The 23,068-nt window shown below is 37.9% G+C and overlaps 1 protein-coding gene across 2 annotated transcripts in view; it reads left to right on the top strand.

Annotated features, from left to right (window-relative positions):
- The window catches only part of Rimklb (ribosomal modification protein rimK like family member B), a 42,722-nt gene extending 19,991 nt beyond the window's left edge, over positions 1–22,731 (top strand). Inside the window, exons 3-7 of one of the 2 annotated variants that reach the window (XM_051203602.1) lie at positions 6,270–6,500; positions 8,715–8,801; positions 11,758–11,961; positions 15,703–15,848; positions 22,572–22,731. In XM_051203602.1, coding sequence (XP_051059559.1) covers positions 6,270–6,500; positions 8,715–8,801; positions 11,758–11,961; positions 15,703–15,848; positions 22,572–22,664 — 761 coding nt within the window. In that variant the 3' untranslated portion in view covers positions 22,665–22,731. Of the gene's footprint in view, positions 1–6,269; positions 6,501–8,714; positions 8,802–11,757; positions 11,962–15,702; positions 16,585–22,571 lie in introns of those variants that run through there. The other variant, XM_051203601.1, reaches the window with a different exon arrangement.
- Positions 22,732–23,068: the final 337 nt, after the last annotated feature.

Here is a 23,068-nt window from a genome sequence, read left to right as displayed (position 1 = left end):
GTCTGCATGCAGGTATGCATGCAAGAAGAGGTCATCAGTTTCCCTTATAGAGGTTGTGAGTCACCATGTGGATGCTGGGAATTGAACTCAGTTCGTAAGGTCCTCTGAAAGAGCAGCTAGTGCTCTTAACTATTGAGCCCCCATTTTTAGTCTTATACATTTTTATTGCGGGGAACAATCACTTACACCAGAAACAGATGAGCAGCAGGTAGAGTAGATATCTCACTACATTAGGTTACTTTATTCTGTGTGCATGGGTGTTTTGTCTGCATGTATGTATGTGTACCACATGCATGCCTAGTTCCTGTGGAGGTCAGAGGAGTGCATTGGATCCCATGTTTTTGCTGGAAATTGAACCTTGGTCCTTTACAAGAGTAACAAGTACTCTTTTCTGCTGAGCCAACTCTTCAGCCTTGCCTACTATATTAAATGTCACCCTCTTGTAGGGAGGTGATAAAACAGCTTTCATAGAACTCTCTCCTCTCTCTCTCTCTCTTTATTAAAATTAATGTTCTTCAAGATTTTCCTTTGGAACGTTTTCTTCAGTATATACCTAATAACAAAACAACAACAACAAAACAGTATACTGTTACACTGAAGTGGAGTTGTTTGGCCCAACTTGCCTGTGGGTTTCTGTCCTTGGACTGCTAGTTTTGTTTTCCTTGCTTACTTATCTCTTAGTTTTACTGGCTGTGGTTTTGACTTCAGGGTCCCTGATTCATCTCAAGCCACCCTGTTTGATAGCAAAGTTCCTTGTTTTCAAAATTGACATACTGGGTTCAAACTCTTGTTGTCAGTTGACCTTTTGGTAGAAAGGGTAATGAAAACAGCCTTCATCAAACCAATGGTAGATTTCCATTCTGTGTGCTTATAATGTGGAGTATTGTACACCAGACTGCCTCAATTCTGCATGCTTATAATGTGGAGTATTGTAAACTAGGCTGAAGGTGTGAGTGTAATGATTTCACTAGACCCAAGATAAATGGGTGTTTATTGGGAAACACTTAACACAGACAATAATAAAGAACCAACACAGTTTTTCTCTGTTCTTCTGATTGAAGCAACCCAAGAGAAAAAGGCCAAGAGACAGAGACCACGCCTCATGCTTCCCTCTTTCCACTTCAGTCCATATGGCCACTAACACAAATATACTGGCAAGGCTAGATGCTGTTATTACATCAGGCTGCCCTCAAACATCTGACACCCTTTCTCTACCCTCAGTTATGAGATTAATAGCATGGAGTACCACATGTGGTCTTCCTAGATGTAATTTATATGGTATTAATATTTCTGTTTTTTTAAAATGAGCTTTCTGCTCTGAAATAGCACCTGACATTAATTTGAGAAAACGCCATAGTTATTGTTTAAAATACTCCAGTTTAAAATACATGTAATTTATGCTATATGAATTATCCTATTGTTTTTGAATAATCTCTTTTTTAAAAAATAAAATACTTTTTTTAGGTGATTGCCATGATTATCAAGTTCTGAGATTACTTTCTCTGCTAAGTCCAGAATAGTGAAGTTTCTACCTTTTTTATTAGTGTTTTCTGTATTGCCAGTTTTTGTTTGTTTCTGTCTGCTCCTGCATGCTCTTTGCTTTTTCCATAGCAAGTCTTACATTATCATAGTTATTTCACTGTAGCCTAGACTTACTTGGAACTTTTATGTAACTCAGATTGTGGTGATTCTCCTGTCTTAGCCTCCCATATGCTGGGGTCACAGGTGTGAGCCACTGTGCCCAGTTTCCTAGTGTTTGTGTTGTTTTGTTTGTTTGTTTTGGTTTTTCAAGACAGGGTTTCTCTGTATTGTTTTGGGAACTGTCCTGGAACTTGCTCTGTAGACCAGGCTGGCCTGGAACTTAGAGATCCTCCTGCCTCTGCCTCCCAAGTGCTGGGATTAAAGGCGCAAGCCACCAATGCCTGGCCAACTTCCTAGTGTTTTAAAATCTGAATCTCTATGGCACCTGACTCTTGTTCTGATACATGTTTTCTTTCTTCAAACTATTTTTTTACCCTTCTATTTGTGTACAAAAATACTCCAGCCAAGATCCTCAGCTTAAGTGAAAGGTAGGCTTATGTTCACTCCAGCATGGGAGTCAAGGCAGGAACTTCAGATTTCTAATTATATCCAGGATCCATGGATGTTCAGTTGTTTGCTTGTGCTCAGCTTGATTTCGATGCTCAGAAATTCTGCCTAGGGGATGGTGTCACCTGCCCTTAGTGAGCTGGATCTTTGTTTGTTCCCACACTGGTTAAGATCGTTCTTCACAGACATGCCTGCAGACAGTCCCTTATTGAGACTGTTTTACCAGGTGATTCTAGGCTGTTGGTATTTGTTTGTCATCTCATTCGTTTGTGGTGTGGAGGTGTGGTTATGAGCAGACAGTGCTCAGTGCGAGCACCTGAAGAGCAAGCGGTGTGAACTCATTAGTTTAGAAAATGTTATTTTGTGTTCTTACTTTTTTGCTACCAGTTATAGTTTTATATTTACACTAATACAAATCACAGCTGAGGCACATGACCTGTTCTTGGTTTTTGCTTGTGATTTCTGGCTCTGACTTGCACTCACAGTATCTTTTCTTTAAACACATAAATATTACTCAAGGCTTTTACCCTAATCTTGTTGTTGGTGCCACTTCACTGGCCTGTATCAAAATATACTACCATAACTAAAAGAATACCATAAAATGGACCATGTAATGTATTTTAACCCCCCACTGGAATGAACTATTTTTTTAAGATTTATTTATTTATTATGTATACAACATTCTGTCTTGTGCCAGAAGAGGGCACTAGATCTCATTATAGACAGTTGTGAGCCACCATGTGGTTGCTGGGAGTTGAATTCAGGACCTCTGGAAGAACAGTCAGTGCTGTTAACCTCTGAGCCATCTCTCCAGCCCTGGAATGAACTCCTGAGAGGAAAGAAAACCACATTTATACTGAGAATTTGGGGAAGAATTGTAGTATGTAATAACTACTTAATATTTATAGGATGAAAAGTTGTTCAGAAAGGTACTAATCATGACATGTTAAATTCAGCCACTGAAAAAAAAAGCTGAGACTAAAACCTCTAGTGTTGGGAGACATTTAGTGTAATTTTAAGTGATGGGAGACATTTATATTGCCAAAATCTGATTTTTCAAAAAAGTATTAATTTTATATATATTTAGATGATCATGGAACAGTACCCAGGGTGGTTTGTGGAAGGTAAAATGATCCTGACATTTTATATTTGAGTGTTTTAAGCAACATGTGCTATTTTAAAATCAAAGATTTTAAGGAGTAATTCATATAAAAACCTTTTTCCTATATTACTGCCTTCCTAAATTCAATTTTAAAATTCATCATAGAAGCAGATGAATTTGTTTTAAAAACCCACACAGAACACAGAGTAAAAAGAAAATTACATAAAGTACAGTGTGAAATTCCCTATTCTACTTTGTCACCCAGTCACCATTGGAAGTTATCCCAGTCATTTATTCTTTCAAAAATTTTGTATTTTGTCTATAAAAAATATGTAAAAAACTTATTCTCAAATTTCCCCATAACAGTTCCTTATATATTTGTACTTTTTAATTTCTGAATGTAAATATATTTATTATACTATCTCTTTAAATGGTAGTGTATATTACACTGTCATGTATAATTTAGTTAATAAGTCAGTTTAGAATTTTTGCTTTTCTTAGAGAAGAATGTCTCTGTCCCAATCCAGTATTAACAACACAGTGCATTTGGTTATGAGGTATAAGGTTTGGTATTTTATTTTTATGTATTTATTTTGGTTGTTCCAGACAAGGTTTCTCTGTGTCACCTGGCTGTTCTTGAACTCACTCAGTAGAGCAGGCTGGCCTTTGTCTCCCAAGCGATAGGATTAAAGGTGTGCATCTGGCTTGCTTTGGTATTTTATTGTTCCTTTATATTATTATTACCTTTTTGCATTTAAAAATAGTATTTAAGTTTGAGGTTATAATATAATTACATCATTCCTTCTTCTCTTACCTCCCTCCAAACCCTCATATCCTTCCCTGATCTTTCAAGTTTGTGTCCTCTTTTCATTAATTATTAGTACATGTATGTGTGTGTGTGTGTGTATACATACGTACTCCTAAATACATGAAATACTCAGTCTATAGAATGTTACTTTTATGTGTTTTTAGTGCTGACCATTGGTGTTGGAAACTAATTAATGTACACTTCCTGGGGAAGACTATTTCTCTGGTTCTCAAAATTCTTTAGTTGCCTATAGTTCTTTGTTTAGGGTTGAAGTCTCTAGGGATTTCTCCTGTTCATAGTAGCATGCCTATTGCTATTGTCCTTATTCAGCTCATGTTTAGGCAGTCATGGTGGTGAAACTTAATGGGTTTCTGACATTACTAGAAGACAATCTCACAGCAAACTTCTTGATCCTTTGGCTCTTAAAATCTCTCTGTCAGAGTTGTTTTATAGATAGATGCATCCATTGGAACTGGGCTCCACAGCGCTTTAGTTTGATTGCTTGTGGTTTTCTATAATGGTCTCTGTCTGTTGCAAATAAAAGTTCCTTGATGAAGGGTAAAGACTTCACTTATCTGTGGGTATGTAGACAAGTGTTTATAAATTATTGTTAAGGATTATGCTGACTTAGTAAAGTAGCAGGTTGTAAACTGTCCTGCAAGACCCATGATTTTACTAGCCTTGAGTAGTTAGCTAGGTTTCTGGTACCAGAGATGACTTCTTCCCCTTTGTTGAGTGAACCTTAAGTTAATTAGAGAGCTGTTAGTTACCACCAAAGTATATGTGCCATTGTTCTCTTAGTATTATTGTGCCATGCTAGTCATTGTTGTTCATAGGTGTCATATTTGGGTAAAACTGCTTGCCTGCCTCTCTTGGGAGCTTCCCTCCCTTGGACACCTTCTGGTATCATGAATGCTGGTCCTCAGGAAGGGAGCTTTCTGGCCTGTTCCAATTCAGGAGCCTCTTGACTCTGTCTTGGTGTCTTCCAGCAATGAGGACTTGCCTCTAGGAAGCAACAAGGGCAATAAATAGCAGTAGCCTATAATTGATTTGGGGTCTCTTGGACAACCCTGGCCAACAACTCAGAAGAGGGATTCTCATGCCTGGTGTTAATTAGGTAGGCTTTTTACTAGGTAGTCTTTGGCTCTAGGACTGAGCATTTTCTTAGATCACTAATAGTATGATTCCTTGTGGATTTTTCAGACATCCTTAACCATTATTTTACCCTCATCTCTCTTTCTACTGTTACTATCTTCCTTTTTTCCTAATTAGAGCCCCCACCCTGTTTTTCCCATATACTGGATCCAATCATCTGTCCTCTACTATTACCCCACCCTCCACTATGGCAGTGACCCTTTTTCCTTTTCTGATCTCTGAAGTTACTCTAGGAAATGTAGTCACATTTGGACTTGGAGCTAGAAGCCTCAGACAAGAGAGAAGATACAGTGCTTTCTCAATATGGTCTTTGTTTGTTTGTTTGTTTTTGTTTTTCAAGACAGGGTTTCTCTGTATTGCTCTGGAGCCTGTCCTGGAACTAGCTCTGTAGACAAGGCTGGTCTTGAACTCACAGATACCTGACTCCCGAGTGCTGGGATTAAAGGAGTGCACCACCAACGCCTGACTATCAATATGTTCATTTCTTTTCCTACAAAGTTCATGGTTTCATTTGTTTTTTTACAGCAGAACAGCATTCCACAGTGTAGTGTACCATATTTTCATTATCCATTCAGATTAATTTCCATTTTCGAATTATTATGATTAGAGCAACAGTGAACCAGGCTGAGCAGGCATCAGTGGAGTGAGCCATATGGGAGATTTGGTTCTTTGCTTTTTGAGAATTCACAATGCTTCTCCAGCAGTTGTTGACCACCATTGTTTTGTTGATATATGCCATCCTGACTTTAGTAAGAAAAAAAATAATCTTAGTGTTTTGATTTGTATTTCCCTAATTGGTAGGGACAATGAACATTTTTGTTTTGTGGGTCTATATGAGTTTTAGGATAGGTTTTTTCTATTTTTGTGAAGAATGAGATGGAGATTTTGGTTGGTATTGTATTGAATCTATTATTTTTTAAATTATAAAAAACAAAACAAAACAAACAAACAAACAAACAAAAAAACCAGGATCTCATTCTAGTCCTGGCCTTAAACTCCTAGAGATTCTCCTGCTGCTGACTCATGAGTGATAGGGTTACAAGATTGAGCTGCCATGTCTTCTTTTTTATTGCATACTCCTTTCAGTGGTTTTAGCTTCATTATTATGTTTTTCAGGTCTGCGGATCAATGGAGAGCTAATCTCTGCCTACCCCCAGGTGGTGGTAGTGAGAGTTCCAACCCCATGGGTGCAGAGTGACAGTGATGTCACTGTTCTGCGACACCTAGAGAAGATGGGGTGCCGATTGATGAACCGACCTCAAGCTATCTTGAATTGTGTTAATAAATTCTGGACATTTCAAGAGTTAGCTGGCCATGGTGTACCTCTGCCAGATACTTTTTCTTATGGTGAGATCACAAATAAGAATGTATAATTGGGGGGAGGCCAGAGAGATGGCTCAGCAGATAAGAGTACTTGCTTCACAAATATAAGAACTTGAGTTCAGATCTACACTCATGTAAAAGATGGGTCTGAACTCAAGTTCTTATATTTTTAGTGATAGAACAAGACACCTAACATCCTGATGTCCACATACAGTAGTGCATGCTACAGACAGACAGACAGAAAAAAATGTTTGGTACTCCAAATTTAACTGATAGAATGCATAACGGATGCTAAGTACAACATTTAAACAAGTATGCCTCTGCTCCAATAAAACTTCATTGTAAAATCAAATAGTAGGCCAGAATTAGCTCACAGGCCTTGGTTTGAGGTAAAAGACAGCTGTTTGGTATTTCTATTTAATGTCTTGTCTTTGTTACCATCTTCATAACTTAATGTTTTCATACTATTTAGGAAAATAACCTCATTAAAGAAGGTGGGCAGTATGTTTTAAAGTAGCACTTAACTGTTTTCTGACAAAGGATTATTTTAAGTCAATTGATGTACATCAATACTAAAATGAAATATAATAATAATTTATGCAGCCATAACAAACTTGGAAAAATTTCTAATTCTTTTGGAGTTGATCACCTGCCAATAACAAATGTGTCACAAGAGGCACATTTTGAGTAACACTGCTATAAATATTACCATGTTAATTTCTTGCCTTTCCAGTTCGAAAAAGAGTTCTGTGCTTTTCTTTTTTCCTTTCTTTTCCTTCCTTCCTTCCTTCCTTCCTTCCTTTCTGTTTTTGTTGTTAATTTTGTTTGTTCAAGGCTGTTGGCCTTGAATTTGCTGTGCAGACCAGGCTTTCCTCAAATCCTGCAGCATCTGCTTCTCTGGTGCCAGAATTACAGACTTGTGCCACCACACCCAGCTTTCTACAAAGTACAGTTTTCTACAATAGCATTTTTTCAGATAATGTTAAGTAGAATGCTTAGAAATTTAATGAGGTTTTAAAATGAATTCCTTGTCTTACTATGAAGAACAGAATCCCATATTGCATGTGTTGATATAATTATTGCTTTTAGTATCTACACAGGACAAAAATAGTGTGAATCACTTAAAGGCTGATTTCCTAATGCTCTTGGGATTTTAGTTTGGGAAGGAGAAAAGGGCTCACTAGCCTGTGAATTATACCTTTAATGGTGAGGGATTAAAATTTTTAAGTGAATAATCTTAATTTCTGTAAATTGTGAATTGTTCATATTGTACTTAATGTTCCCAAGCCTTTTCCTGGCTTAATTTCTTCTATTGTCATACTTACTCTTTTTATAATTACAGACCATTTTTTCTTGCTGCTGTCCTTTTTTTCCTGAGCAGTGAAGACAATAAGAAGCAAGTAAGATTAGCCAGGCAGTGGTGGTGCACACCTTTAATCCCAACATTTGGGAGTCAGAGGCAGGCAGATCTCTGAGAGTTCCAGAACAGCCTGGTCTGCATAACAAGTTCAGGACAGGCAGAGCCACACAGAGAAACCTAGTCTCCAATAACCAACAAAACAAAAGATCAAAACCATGCTGAACTCGTGGGATGGGTCAGTAACCCAGCTACACAAGAAGGAGGTGGGGAAGGGATTCACATGTTGAAGCACAGCTTGGACTGCAGAGTGCGTTCAGGCCAGCTTTGGCAACTTAGTGAAACTTTTTTTAGAGTAAAAAAGAAAAAGAGGGTTGGTTAAATCCCCAGTGTTACAAACAGAAGCACTGACACTAAAAGAGGACTCATTTAGCTACAGCCATCTGATTCTCAACAGAAAGAATGTCCAGGAACATGCATTGGAGAAAAGACAGGTAGCCACAAATAGAAGAAACTAAATCCCTATTTCAGAAGTGGTCAGAAGTGACACCTGAAATCATGTACCCTACAGATAATCAATCAATTAAACACTCAATCTCTGTCTCTCTCTCTCTCTCTCCCTCTCTCAGTTGAGAGCTGCCTTGTGGGTACTGGGAATTGAACTTGGTCATCATGAAGAGTAGCCAGTGCTTTTAACTACCTAGCCATCTTGTTGGCACCTAAAGGTGCTGTTTTCAATGGATTGTCAGTTACACATAATTTCTTAAAGATAAACAGAAATTGCCATCGATCTCTTACTTCCACCTCACTTGTCCTGTGCTTAAGATTGGTCCCAGCATACTTTTGCCACTAGTCTTACATTTACATTTTCCTCAAACCAGGTGGCCATGAAAACTTTGCTAAAATGATTGATGAAGCAGAAGTGCTGGAGTTCCCAATGGTAGTAAAGAATACACGGGGTCACAGAGGTACGTACGTGGATATGGTACATAGCTTTGAAATTGCTTTTGCAAACTAACAACCAACAAGTGTTTGAGACCACAAACTTGCAGAAGATTTCTATAAGTCACCTTGGTGAGATAGTGTTTCTGCTTAGAGGTTATAGTAGAGATGTAACATGCATGACTAATTCTCAAGTTTAGTGCTTCACTTCAACAATACATAGTCTAGTCCCTTAGTTTCCTTACTATATGAACTCATTCAGCACTCTCCAAGGCACAGTGAATTAAAAGCATTTTAAATCTTTTTTTTTTTTAAGAGAAAGTCATTCTTTTTTTTTAAAGATTATTTATTATGTATACAGTGTTCTGCTTGCATGTGTGCCTGCAGGTTAGAAGAGGCACTAGATCTCATTTCAGATGGTTGTGAGCCACCAGGTGGTTGCTGGGAATTGAACTCATGACCTCTAGAAGAACAGCCAGTGCTCTTAATCTCTGAGCCATCTCTCTATAGCCTCACATTTTAAATATTAAAATATGCTTTCTAGGAAACTTAATTGGCTGAACTTTGAGTCTTCAAAACCATATCAAAACCAAGGTTAGGAGTTTGTGCAGAATTAATCATTCATTGTCCTGGGTCATCAGCCAAACCTAACAAGAAAGACTAGCATAGGACTAGCATTAGCAATTAGGTTGCTTTGCACCTTTAACCTTGGTTCAACAAATCAGAATTCTGGGTAATCTGTCCTTTTGAACTGGGCTGCTTTTCCTAAAAAATAGTTTATCTTAAAAACTATTAGTAAGGCACATGGTCTAATTTAAAGCTACTTTGAAGCTAGTATCACTTAATGGTATACAAGAAACCTGTGATATTATATTTTAGCATAAAGATTAAAGGAATTTGAGCCAGTCTGGCTCCTGGTTAATAAAACATTTGAGCTGTGATTAAAGCAGCTTATTAGTGGAACTCAATAGGCCCTGACTGTGTCAAATTATACAGCATTTCCCTGCAATCTCCAGATATAAATATGTCTAGTAGATCAAGATGTAATCATGAGATAAACACTACAATACAGGTAGTGGGGGACTCCTCACATATAACTGCATCATAGCAGATAACAGAGAAGAGCATGTAACAGCAACAATGTGAAACCACAGCATAAGCAAAAGACATTCTTGTGTCTGTATTCTCATAAGCCTCATTTGAATGAGACATTCCAATCAGAGAGTTGAATGGCTGGATATTAATTGCCACCTGCTGTTCCTCTGACATGTCTATTGGTTATCAGCATATTCCAGTTCCCAGTAGTCCTCATTGCTATTAAAAACCTCATGAACATAATCTGCTTTTGAGTTCCTAGAGCTGACATAGTAAACTTATCTCTAGTATGTATCTTCCTACATTTGCAGTCATAGCAATGAGCAAACACTTGGTACCAGTTACTCATTTTCCCAGTACTGTGATAAATTCTTCACCCCAGCATCCAAAGTCAGGATAATGTTTTTGTGCATTTTTACCCTCTGGCTCAGTGTTCATTTATCTGTAATCCCTCCCTCCTTCCTTCCCATGGTTTGTCTGTGTAGCTCTGGCTGAACTAGAACTCAATATATAGACCAGGCTAGCCTCAAACTTGGAGATCTGCCACAGTCTGCCACCCAGTCTTGAGAATAAAAGTATGCGCCACCACTACCTGGCAAACAATACGTCTTTCTTTACTCATCCTTTTGAGAGGATGTTATTTTGCTGGGTCTCTGTCTAGTCTTTTCCCAGTATTTATCAGCATATTTATCAGCATAAGAATATATCTATTCTTAATTCTCTTTGAAGAACAGTTTTCAGAAATTTGTACTGTGATAAGAGACTGCCGTAGTGGATTGGCTAAACTAAGGTTTGTTACCTTAGATGTCTATGCCAAAAGTGTTAGCTATGAACCATTTTATATATATCCTACATTGTCTTTCTACTGACCCCAGTTGTTGGCCATTCTCTCCATACACATAACTTATCAAATATCCATTACTGTTGTAGTATTTGTAGTACCTTTCTACTCTTGTTTTCCAAAAATAGGACAGCCATCTCTTTCTAGCCAGAATGCTTCCTAGCCATTGCATTTGTAGCCACTCCTGAGTCACTCCAATTCCTGTTGCTGTGATAGGCCCTTCTAAAGAAATTTTTATCAGAGAATATAATAATCCAAGGATAAGACACATGTAATACTTTGACTGGGACATATGGATCAAAATTCATCTAGAGCCATTGACTTTTTTTGTTTATTTGGCTTCTCTAATATGATAGCTAAGGATCTGGCATTCTCCTATAGTGAATGCTCACTAAACAAACAAGCTGCATAACCTCCTGTGACTTAGTGTTAGAAGGCAACAAAAAGAGACCTGGGTTCAATTCCCAGCACCCACATGGCAGTTCACAACTGTAACTCCAGTTCCAGGGGATGTGACACTTTCATACCAGTGACCATTAAATAAAAATAAATTATTTTAAAAAAGACATACCACCATTAGAATAAAAATAAATAAAGCAAGGGGACAGATTGAAGAATTCAGAAACAAATTTAAGTCTATGATGTCACTATGTTACTGTGTTGTGATAATAGAACATTAACATTAATAATTTATCTCTATTTTAACTCAGAGGAAAGGGGTTTGCTACGAATGAGGTTAACATGGCCTAACCTTTGGGGAAATACAATGTAGGTCCTCTTCCTCATAAACCCAAATGGAATAATTAGCCATAAAAATTTTTTTGGGGGAAATAATAGGTGATTAAGTTTGACCCCATATGTTTTTTGTATTATCTTACTAATCATAACTAAATCACTTTAATCAATAGTTACAACAAAGAATACTCTAAATATATATAAGTATAATTGGTTCTAAAAGAGTATATTGGGATTCAAGAATGTATATTTATCACCATCTACAGTTTCATGACTTGTATGTATTGTTTATTTTTCTTTTTAAATTATAGGCAAAGCTGTTTTCTTGGCCCGAGATAAACACCATTTAGCTGATCTAAGCCATCTTATTCGACATGAAGCTCCATATCTTTTTCAGAAATACATAAAAGAGTCTCACGGAAGGGATGTACGAGTCATTGTTGTGGGAGGTCGTGTTGTTGGCACCATGTTACGTTGTTCCACAGATGGAAGAATGCAGAGCAATTGTTCACTAGGTAAAGACAATGCAGCATCTTTGTGTTGGTATATAAAGTGAGCGTGCTTCCCACATGGAAACTGTGCTCCCACCAGCATTCTTAGTTTTCTCCTTAGTGAATCAGATTTCATTGATTATGAATTTATTTTTTTGTGATAACATTTTTATTTCTATTTAAGCTTTTCATGCTTATGTATATTATATGTTTAGCATATTACTCATACACAGCCACTTTTGCTTTCCTTGCCTCTATCTCTTCTTTCATTGGTCCCCTTGTTACCTTAGGACCTCTGCAGGAACAAGTGCTTTTAATTACTGAGTCACCAAAGTGGCCCTTGCCACATCATCCAGTGCTAGGATTAACGGCCTGTGACTGATCCCATACTTGGCTATCATTCCCACTGTTAACTTGGATTTTAGGAAGCTGTCTATGACAGGCATTGCTGGCATTTTTAGTCCTAGCACTGGGAGGCAGAGGCAGGTGGATCTCTGAGTTGAGTTCAAAGCCAGCCTGGTCTACAGAGCTAGTTCTAGGACAGCCTCCAAAGCAATACAGAGGAACCCTGTCTCTAAAAACCAAAAAAACTGTCTACAAGTTCTAGAAATTTACTGTTTTTTGTTATAAAGTGATTGTTTTTTGTTTTTATTTTTTGCTTGTTTGATTTGGTTTTTCAAGACAGGGCTTTTCTGTGTAGCCCTGGAACTCACTCTTTGACAAGGCTAGCCTTACATCACAGACATTCATCTGCCTTTGCCTTCAAAGTTCTGGGATTAAATGTGTACACCATCACCACCTGGCTATGTATATTATATGTTTTATCTGTGCACCATGTGCCCACAGAGGCTTGAAAATGCACTTGTGACAGCTGGACAAAGCAGCCTTACAGACTACAGCCAGGATTTCTGAATCTTCTTCGAATCCCCCATGACAGTGCCCCTTACCAGCAGGAAGTAGTTTGGAAAGAACAACGCCCACAATACTGTCTATAAATGTTTGTTTTCATTTAAATGGACTTTGTTATATAAAACAAATTAAAAAAAAAAGAAAAGAAAAGAAAATAAAATGCAGTTGTGAGCTACCATGTGGGTGCATGTGTAAGAGCAGTCAGTGCTCCCAACTGCTGAGCCATCTCTCCAGTGTCCCCTCCCCATTTCTCTCTTTATTATCTCCTCTCCTCCATCTACTTATTTCCTTCTGGAAGATTTATTTTATTTTCTGATTCAATTCCCAGATTTCCTACTTTCTGTTTTGAGACAGGATCTTAATTGTATAGTCCAGGCTGGCCTTGAACTTACTGGGTAGCCTAGACTGATCCTGAACTCTACTCTTGCCTCAGCCTCTCAACTGCCTTTTACCATACCCTCATTCTTTGAGCAAACTTTTACAAATAACTGTTAAGTTGAAGGATATTCAATCACACTGTGAACCCAAGTTTGCATTTGCATTAATTAAATAAAATCAGCCTTGGGTCAGGAGGAGGAGGAGCTAGCAATTAGTTGACAGAAAGAAATCAGAGAGCCAGAGCAGGGTCTGGAAAGATGGATAAAGAGATGCACAAGAAGTAGTAGGGAGGGACTTAGAGTGGGGCAGTCTTGTTTGGTTTGGGTGGAGTGGAAGGATGGCGTTCTGAGACACCAGTGAAGAGGGAACGTCAGACAGTTGCTCCTCAGCCTCTGTGAGCTAGCAGGTTTTCATCCCATCCCCTGACCCCTGAGCCTTATTGATAATGTGGTGGCAACAACAGGAGGCAGATCTGGTGGGACATAAAAGTGACCGCAGAGCCACTTTTCAGTAATTACTGGCTGAAACAGCAGTAGATTCAGGTCCAGGCACTGTGCCGATTGTCCTTCATTTCCTCTGTTGAATGTTGAGTTGCTAATCATTTTGTTTTAGCTTCAGAAAATCTCTTTTTTGGTTGGGCAATGGTAGTGCAAGCCTTTAATCCTAGCACTCCAGAGGCAGGTGGATCTGAGTTCCAGGACAGTCAGAAACCTTGTCTTGAAAGGCAAAATACCCCACAACCTTTTTGTTGTTGCTGAACTTCAATTTCTTTAGAGCATTCTTTCTTGTATTGGGTATTTATCTTTATCTTGCCATACTTGAGCTTATTCAAATTTATTGTTTTTTGGAGCATTTCAAATTGCTTTAACCCTCCAGGTACTGGCAAACCATACTGGTTCCTGGACTCTTCTTACCTTTCCAACCTCTGGGTAATAATAAAGGACTTATTTATCTTCATTTGTCTGTCTACTTTGGCCATTATGTATGACATTCTTGTGGATGTTCAGAGCAACTGCACCAAGTCTTGTCAGGCTTCTGTGCTTTCTAGTCTTCTTGAAGCTAGTCTCCAAGTGAGATGCTATTATGTTTCCTTACTCTCACTCTATACTAGCAAAGCTTAAGCTTATCTGTATGTTTGGCTAGTGGTGTAAAAACTGAGAAGCCTTTTTTCTTAGGAGTAACCCATAGAGAAATAGTGTCATGTTTAGATTGCCATATTCCCAGTACGTACACCATCTTTTCTTTGTTCCTATTTTATGGCTGTATTAAGTCTCACTATGTAGCATTGGCTATTGTGGAACTTGCTTTGTAAACCAGGCTGCCTCAAACTCACTAATTCGCTGGGCTTCTCCACTTGTTATATATAAAATCAGCTGGTGGATTGGAGAGATGGCTCGGTGGTTAAGAATATTGGGTGCTCTTTCAGAGGACCTGGGTTCATTTTCCCAGCACCCACATGGCAGCTCAGGACTGCCTGTAACTCCAGTTTCAGGGAATCCAACACCTTCAGAGACAATATATGGGGGCAAAACACAAATGTGCATGAAATAAAAATAAGTAAATTATTTTTTAAAAAAAATCAGATGGTCTAATTATATTTATACAAACATTTTAAACACATTCTATCATATTTTTGGATTAAAATGATTCAACTGAGGACTTAAAATACAAAACCAAAACAATAAACAATCCAGAGTTGGTGACTAGAGCTCTGTGTGTGTGTGTGTGTGTGTGTGTGTGTGTGTGTGTGTGTGTATTGATTCCTAAAGCTTCCTGAAAGCAGAACTTTGCAGAGACCTAACACTGTGCTAAATTGGAGGGAATCAATCCATAGTTCTTCTCCGCTTTAGTCTCCTGAGACCCTCATCCTCTCCTGGCAGTTTGAGTTGAATGTATGGACTGGGATGTTGAGCTTACAATGTTGCCCTCTTTATTGAGCATATGTTACCATTGTTCTAAGCAGTAACATTTGTCAGCTCTTGGGTGTTTCTATTGTATCAAGGGTTGTACTTGAGAGTTGATTTAAAATATGCAGCAGGGTGTAGTAGGGCAGGTTGTAGTAGGCACTACAAACTCTAACAAGTCTTTGTAGACTTTGGTATCTGTGGTGGGGATGGGAGGTTGTGGAAACCCTTGTGATACTGAGGGACACTGTTTGGTCCATGTTATCATAGGCAGGATAGACCTTAAGGAAAGTTGAATGTCTTTCTAAGACTTTGTCTCAGAAGTTCTTTCTCACTTTTCTCGGTCTATGTTCTGGCAGGTTTAGTAGTGGATGCCTATATATAGTGCCAGCACTCAGGAGGCTGAGGCAAAAGACCATGAGTGTGAGGCAGTGTGGACTAAATAATTATGATTTAGTCTTAATAGGACAAAACAAAAACCAGTTTTACACTACTAGCATTGCTTCGAGTTTAGAAGAGGGCTGATTAATTCTACTATAAAAGTTGATAACTTTCTACCTCTTTTATTTGCCAGGTGGCGTGGGGATGATGTGCTCACTGAGTGAACAAGGGAAGCAGCTAGCTATCCAGGTGTCTAATATCCTAGGGATGGATATCTGTGGCATCGACCTGTTGATGAAAGATGATGGCTCCTTTTGTGTCTGCGAGGCCAATGCAAATGTAGGTTTCATCGCCTTTGATAAGGCTTGTAATCTAGATGTAGCTGGTATCATAGCAGACTATGCTGCCTCCCTTCTGCCCGCTGGCCGGCTCACCCGGCGCATGTCCCTGCTTTCTGTGGTGTCCACGGCCAGTGAGACTAGTGAGCCGGAGCTCGGTCCCCCTGCCAGCACTGCTGTCGACAACATGAGCGCAAGTTCCAGCTCTGTCGATAGCGACCCTGAAAGCACCACCGAGCGAGAGCTGCTCACCAAGCTCCCAGGGGGCCTGTTCAACATGAACCAGCTGCTAGCCAATGAAATCAAACTCCTGGTGGAGTGAGTCCACCGGTAAATAATTAACCAACAACACCCCTGTAAAACTGTCTCCCCTCACCCCATCCCCGTTTCTCTTTAACCAACTTGCAATGCTGTTCATGGAGAATGCTCAGGAGGTTGAGAGAAAAGTATAGTAAGATTGGTTAGAAGGGAAAATAGATGAGAGCTCTGATAGTAACCCTTGCCTGACTCATTTACAGATTCTTGGAGAGCAAGAATAGGTGGTGTGCAGAGAAATGGCAGGCTCTCTTGCTAACCTGCTCAGTTACTAAAATCCTGCTCTTAGGCCATGAGGAACATGAAAGTTTCTTTTTCCATGGTCTCCAGCTTTTCTTTTTATGTAGAATGGTTAGTAGCATGACTTCACAAAGGTTCAAGAGGAAACATCTGCTTAAAATACAGAAATGTTTTAATATCAATCTGAAAATTCTTCTGCCTCTGCCGTTTCTCTCAGCTAGCATTTAAATGCACATAGTTGTTTATGAACTCTTAAGGGGCTCTGACCTGGATTTCTTATCTTCATGTTTGTCCTTGTTTTTTTTTTTTTTTTCCTTAATTTGGGTGGGAGGGTAATGTGACTATAATCCAATAAAGATTTTTAATAACAAAATTGGCATGTTTGCATGATGAAAGGGAAATGAACAGTATTGCAATGTCTGGTATACAAAGTAACATTTACTCAATGTAGATAAAATTACACTAGTTAAAGTTTGTGCATTGACTTGTATTTGTTAGTGTTTTAGTCTTTTTTGAAAGATATGCTGTTAATGTTGCATTTTTAATACATGCTGGTAACACCTTTGCTCTATGACTTCATCTTTAACAATGGCCAAAGTAAACACAATGCTACTCTTTTTGGTTAACACTGACTCAACATACACATTTAAAAGTCTCTGTGCCCACCTTTTCTCTTGATGAGTTGAACATTTCAAGGATAAGTACAGGGACATCATTTTGGGGAGGCAAGTAAAAGTCATAAAGCTGAAATGATTTCTTAATGCTATTTTTTGTATTTGCATTTTTGACATTTTAGGAGGATATATATATATGTATATATATATCTGTTGCATGAAAATGTATGTGTTTTATTTTTTGTTTACACCATACAGAAAGAATAGATTCTAGAGAATGGCATGATGGGAACAGTTTACCTTAAAACAAAAGAATTGAATTGCTTTAGATACAGATAGTGTAGAGATACTCCCCTAAAGACAGTAGGAAAGTAGATGTTTCTTAGGCTTATGTGTGTGTGTGTGTGTTGTTGTTGTTGTTTGTTTATTTGTAGACTGTTTGGTGTATGATTTATTCAAGGCTACATGCTCTTATTTAATGTTATGGTTGTACATTTTCTCTTTATACACTTAAGACTTAGAGGGAGGTGGACTTGGATGTTTTAATTGGGATTTATTTAACATATCAAGTCTCATATAGCCCTATTCTTAAGACTTCAGTACTGACCACTATATATTCCTTTTCTGAATTGATGAATTGATGAAACCCCCAACCTGCATATAACATGAGCCTTTAAGACAAGGATAAAGCTATTCCAGTGATTGAGTCTGGAAGATGTGTTAAGACATGGAGATGCTACGGGGCTCAACATACATTTTTAAACAGCAAGCTCCATCTCCCTACAAATTTTCTGCAGCTTCTCCAAGCTTTTCTTTGCCTCTCCAGTGTTGTTTTCCTTCAGATGGACCTTAACATAATTTCTTGGACACTACTTAGAGACTTGAAGGTGATAATAAAACATGAGTATTATCCAGCTCTAACAGAGGTTTGATCATGATTAACTGTACAGTTTTTCCCCATTTTACAAAGGAATATAATAAAACTTGGTTCCCCCCCCATAGAATTAAATAATATTAAAATGGAGTAAAAGGTCGATTGTTGACAAATAGAATAGTACCTGTTACTGTTTCATTTCAGAAAAGATACATAAGGAGTTCTCATTTATCTTTAGGATACTCTAATTGCATCTGCACAGTTTGATTGGCACAGGGTCATTGGGAGTCATAATAAATCTGATTCACTAACAGAATAAAAGTACTTGGTACTTTGCTGAATGATCATATTTTGGAGGGTGCATACTGTTTGGTATAGAGAAATAAATGAACAGTCGTGTAATCAGATCCTAAAATAGATTATCTGGTTGCCACACACATTAGGATACACATGTAAGTCCATGTATTTAAAAACAAACAGACATCTTCATTTGAAGAATTAATTTTGTTATGGTGGGATAAAGAGACAGGAAAATGATAGTTACCCACTCTAAACCAAGCACTAATCCGCACTGGCAGCCCCACTCCCTGTTGATGCAGCCTCCGCGCATCACCCATAGTTGAAACGCAGGTCTTCACCAACCACCTTCTGGGCACTGCACTCATGCACTAGAGTGAATAACAGGGCTGGTCAACTTGAATTCTCTCAATTAAGGTGAAGAACAAATCATTCTGGAAGAACTCAAAGGAAACAAGTGATAGTTGACTTATTCTCATAATTGTTTTCATAATTTGTATAATCTTCATCTATGAGATAAAATGTTTTTTAATCAAATCTATGTAATAATGCCAAAAATCTGAATTATTGTAAACTTTTTATATGTTGTTAAAATTGTAATTGTTAATTGTATTTTTAATAATTCTGATTTTATGTTATCTGTGATGAAAATTGGACTCTAGATCTATACATATGAACTATGCCACTTAAAATTTCTATCTAGTAAGTATTTTTTTCTTTTAATACTTAAAATTATCACTTCTGTTAGCTTTTTGCCAATGAACTTTGAAATCTTTCTTTATGTTATCAATAAGAAACTACCCTGGAACGTTAGAAAACAATCCATCAAGAGACTTGGTTTCATCAAGCACTTTATCAGACTTTATGAAAAGCACCGAAGGCATTGGAAAAGGCCATTGACTATCAATCATCTTTTTATCAAGAAGAAAACAATGGAAAAGCAAATCTCTTCTCAGTGAACCCCCAGCTTGGGGTTGGGGGGTATTAGAGACATTGTGAAATCAAATCTTATGTTATATTTTTCTCCTGGTTCGCTGTTTTTGAGAAGGTTTATGGGCTATTTGGCTGGTGAGACACGCTCCCCTCCTAAGAAAATGTAGGTGCTCAGACAGGTAACCTCTGCTGCTATTTGTTTGTCTGTTTGTTCAGTTTTATTTAAGTTTTACTTTTGTTGTGCTATGATTTTTAAAAATGTAATATATCATAGGATTTATAACCAGGTTCACTGATTTCTTTTGTTTCTTCGAAAGAAAGAAAAAGTTTCATTTAAAGTACAATCTAGGTACCTTGGATTTGGAATGTTTTAGTGATGGACAGAAGTCTGCTATTGGAATCATATAGTCTTCCAGATTAGATTTGAAATGTTTTCATTTTATTTTGGGGTTTGTGTGGTATTTTATTTCCTTAATCCCAGTGCACTTTATCATGCCTTCTCAGGCTGCTGCCTAACTCTAGTGAAATTTTCTTCTGTGTTAACCAAAATTTGGTTTCTAAAAATTCCTTAATGTTTTACATGTTTAAAATTGTTTTTGAAGAAATATTCTAATTGCTTGCACTGTTACTGTTCTTTGCCAGCCTTTTCAGGAGCCAAAATATACAAATACAAACAAACAAAAAATACTTCCCTTCTTCCCCCCTCCTGATGATGAGTGAGGAGTTTTGAGAGCTTTGGGGTCAGTGCCCTTCTAAACTTCCCCTCCCCCAGTAAAGCAGCTGTGCAGTGGGTGCTAAGGGCAGCGGCTTGGACCAGGCACAGCCCAGCCTGCTGGAAGGTAATTGGAGTCTCCTTTATTTCCATCAGAAGGCTAACATTTTACTGTTTTGTTTTATTTTGTTACGTTTTCTTTCTATAACTCTTTAAAGGTAAATATGAACGAGTTTATCATAACTTGTTTCTTTTAAACAAATAATGCATAAATATGGTAGCAAGTAATTTAAAGGAGAGTTTGTGGGATAAAGTTTGCATCCATTGGGATGAACTCAGCACTTGGGGTTTTGTTTAGCCATTTAGATGCTCCATTCCTTGCATATATGTCTATAATTAAGTTTACAGAGTGTGACCTTGGCTTTGTTTTGTTGTGGGTTTGTTTGTCTCTTCCATTGTGCTACTCTGGCTTAAGCTTTTTCAGGGGTTGGTGTTCGGAATACACAGTGAGCTCACAATTTAAAGACATCAATTAGGAGTTGACAGGTATGGAAAAACTAGAGTTGTATAAAGTAAATTAGGTCCTAGGTTTTATATATATCTATATATATACATGTGTGTGGTTTAAAGCAAACAGTGTTCAGTTGGCTTTAATGGTGTGCAAGGGGCTTGTGAAACCAATAGAGCATCTTAGTCACTTTAGAAGTGACCACTATAGCCTTTCTGATAAAGTAGTTCTAACAGATACATGTGAATAGCTGAAGACTATCATGTTCTAGAGAGTATATGTTATAGATTTGAACATACATGGGACTATTTCTGAAGCACAGCATGGTTAACCAGATTAGCCAGGGTCATAAAACAAGGTTAGTGGCAGAAATGGAAATATAGTTTGTACAGTTTGGTAGTCTTCTGTTAGTTAGCTCTTTCCTTTATGTCTCTCCAAGTTTGCTTACTGTCTACTCCTTTCCTGTCCTTTCTAAGGTCTTCACTCTGAAAGCTAGTTTTACATTTTACATTTGGGGAAGTAATCTCTCTTCCCCAAAGGGTTTCAGAAATAGTAACTAGCTAGCACCTTCCCTATATATTTTTTTGCATAATTTTATCTGATAGCTTGTAATGTTCTACACAAAGAATGTATACATTCAACAGACCACTGATTAATGAATAAAACCCTGGCCTCAGTGCTCTCTCTATACGTAGAGAGGCATGACTATAAATCATTAGCCTATTCTGTGCTTCAGTTGACAAATGAGGTAGGGACATCCTCTGGCTTCTTAAATAATTACCTGTTGAACTGAACTGAATTTTACTTGTCCAGGAATCCTGCAGGGACATGTTCTGAGAAGGACTTCAGGAGACTTTTGTTCTCTGGCCCATGAGAATGGCCACCAGTAGAGTGTTTACCCTGCACAGGGTTGTGGAGAGTTTAAACAACCTCCATTTTGATGCCCCATTAAATACTGCCCACTTGTAAGGAATATTGAGTTTATCTACTCAGACTAACTAGGTGGACCTTATATAGTATTTTTACCTGGCTGCTCTTTGGGGTTTGGGAAACATGAGGGGTGGGTGAACTGTTGTTGTTTTAGGTTTCAGTCAGACAGACATCCCTGTGCCTCAGTTCCCAGAAGCACAGCAGGCCTCTAGGAGCATCCGTGGGAACGGCGCAGTCCTGACATCACCAACTTCTCCTGCTCAGGCTCATCCCATTTGCAGAGGTCAAAAGGGTGGGGTTTGAGTGGGGGACGGAATGAGAAAGTAGAAATGATGTCATTGTGGTGCTGCTGTTGGCCAGCTTTTTGGTGCTTATGTCAGTGTTTGTTTTATTGTTTTCAGTTGGCAAGTCTATACATACTTTTATTTGGGGTCAAGGTGATGGGAGGGTGGAAAAAACAAGCCATTTTGCTAGTCTGTTCTTGGATATAGTTCCTTAGTATCTAATACCAAATTTCAAATGTAGGCACTAGTGACAAAGAATGGGAATAGAAGTGAATCTTAGATGTTTAAAAAGTATTAGACATTATACTGTGTTAAATCCCAATTCTTAGAACTATTTTTGCCATTCTTTTCCTTCCCCCTACTTTTTCTATGTATGTATTAATTTAAGGAAATGTACGTTCACCGTCAGTCCTTTCTAAGGGACTTAATGATTATTGACTCTTGCAAAACAAAATACCCAATGCTTATATGGGCATACAAATGCTACCCTATTTTAAATGTAGGTGGCGTATGTGTTCGTGTTTTATTGTATTCAGAGCCATTGGGCAATAAGCAGTCCAGAACATTGAAATCTCAAGCAGGTAAAGCACCTAACACCCTTAGTTTCTAGAATTACTCTAAAGGCTTTATATTGATGTGTCCTCCATGGTTCTTTGGGTAGTCTCTGAATTTGGAATTTGTAGACTACTTACTTAAAATTTAAATCATGTGTTTATTTATAGCTCATAGGGATACATATGGAAGGAAAATAACAGAACAGAACATGGCTCTTGTGAGATAACAACTACTGAGTGTATAATCGTTCCTCTTCCTTTCTGTTTTGAATTTTCCTAGCTTAGCATGAATATTGATCATACATTATTTAATTTTCTATGATTGGGTTTTTTCTCCTGATTATTGAGGTGGGATGGGCAACATATGGAAATGTTGATTCACATGTGAAAATAAGAAATGTTAAAACTTTTGTTTAATTTGAACAATAAGCAAGGCCTTTTTCTATATGCCCTTCTGCTGCAGCAGAGAGATAAACGGGTAGGTGGCAGCAGAGAAAGGAACCCTTCAGAGTGGCTGTTGAAATTAAACTTGCAGAGGAGAAGATATAGCATGTGACATGTGAAGTGGATCAAGGAAGGGCAGAGATAAAAGCTGCATTTAGGATGGCTGCCTCTTTACCTTGAATGGTAAGTTGTTCCCAACCAGGAATGTGTTTTCAGAGTAGTACTGTGTAAGGTCCATTTTCGTATCCTGTGGTGGTATGTAAACATACTTTAGGATGAATCTGATCTTATTGGTGCATTATCATTATTTTGAAAAATTACTAATACTGTGCAAAATTATATCCCCCAATGCATTGAAACTTATTGACCTTTAATGATGGCAAAAATTATGTTGAATGTAATTTTTTTTACTTTTAAACTATTATGGAATTAACACCTCCCACTTTAGTAGGAATGCTTTAGGGGTAAATAAAGAATGTAATAGTAAAAACAGGAGGTGGTGGTATAGGTCTTCAA

This window comes from Phodopus roborovskii, unplaced genomic scaffold, assembly GCF_943737965.1.
Source record: "Phodopus roborovskii unplaced genomic scaffold, PHOROB, whole genome shotgun sequence".
In the NCBI taxonomy this organism is placed as follows: domain Eukaryota; kingdom Metazoa; phylum Chordata; class Mammalia; order Rodentia; family Cricetidae; genus Phodopus; species Phodopus roborovskii.
This window is presented reverse-complemented; position numbering and strand designations above follow the sequence as displayed.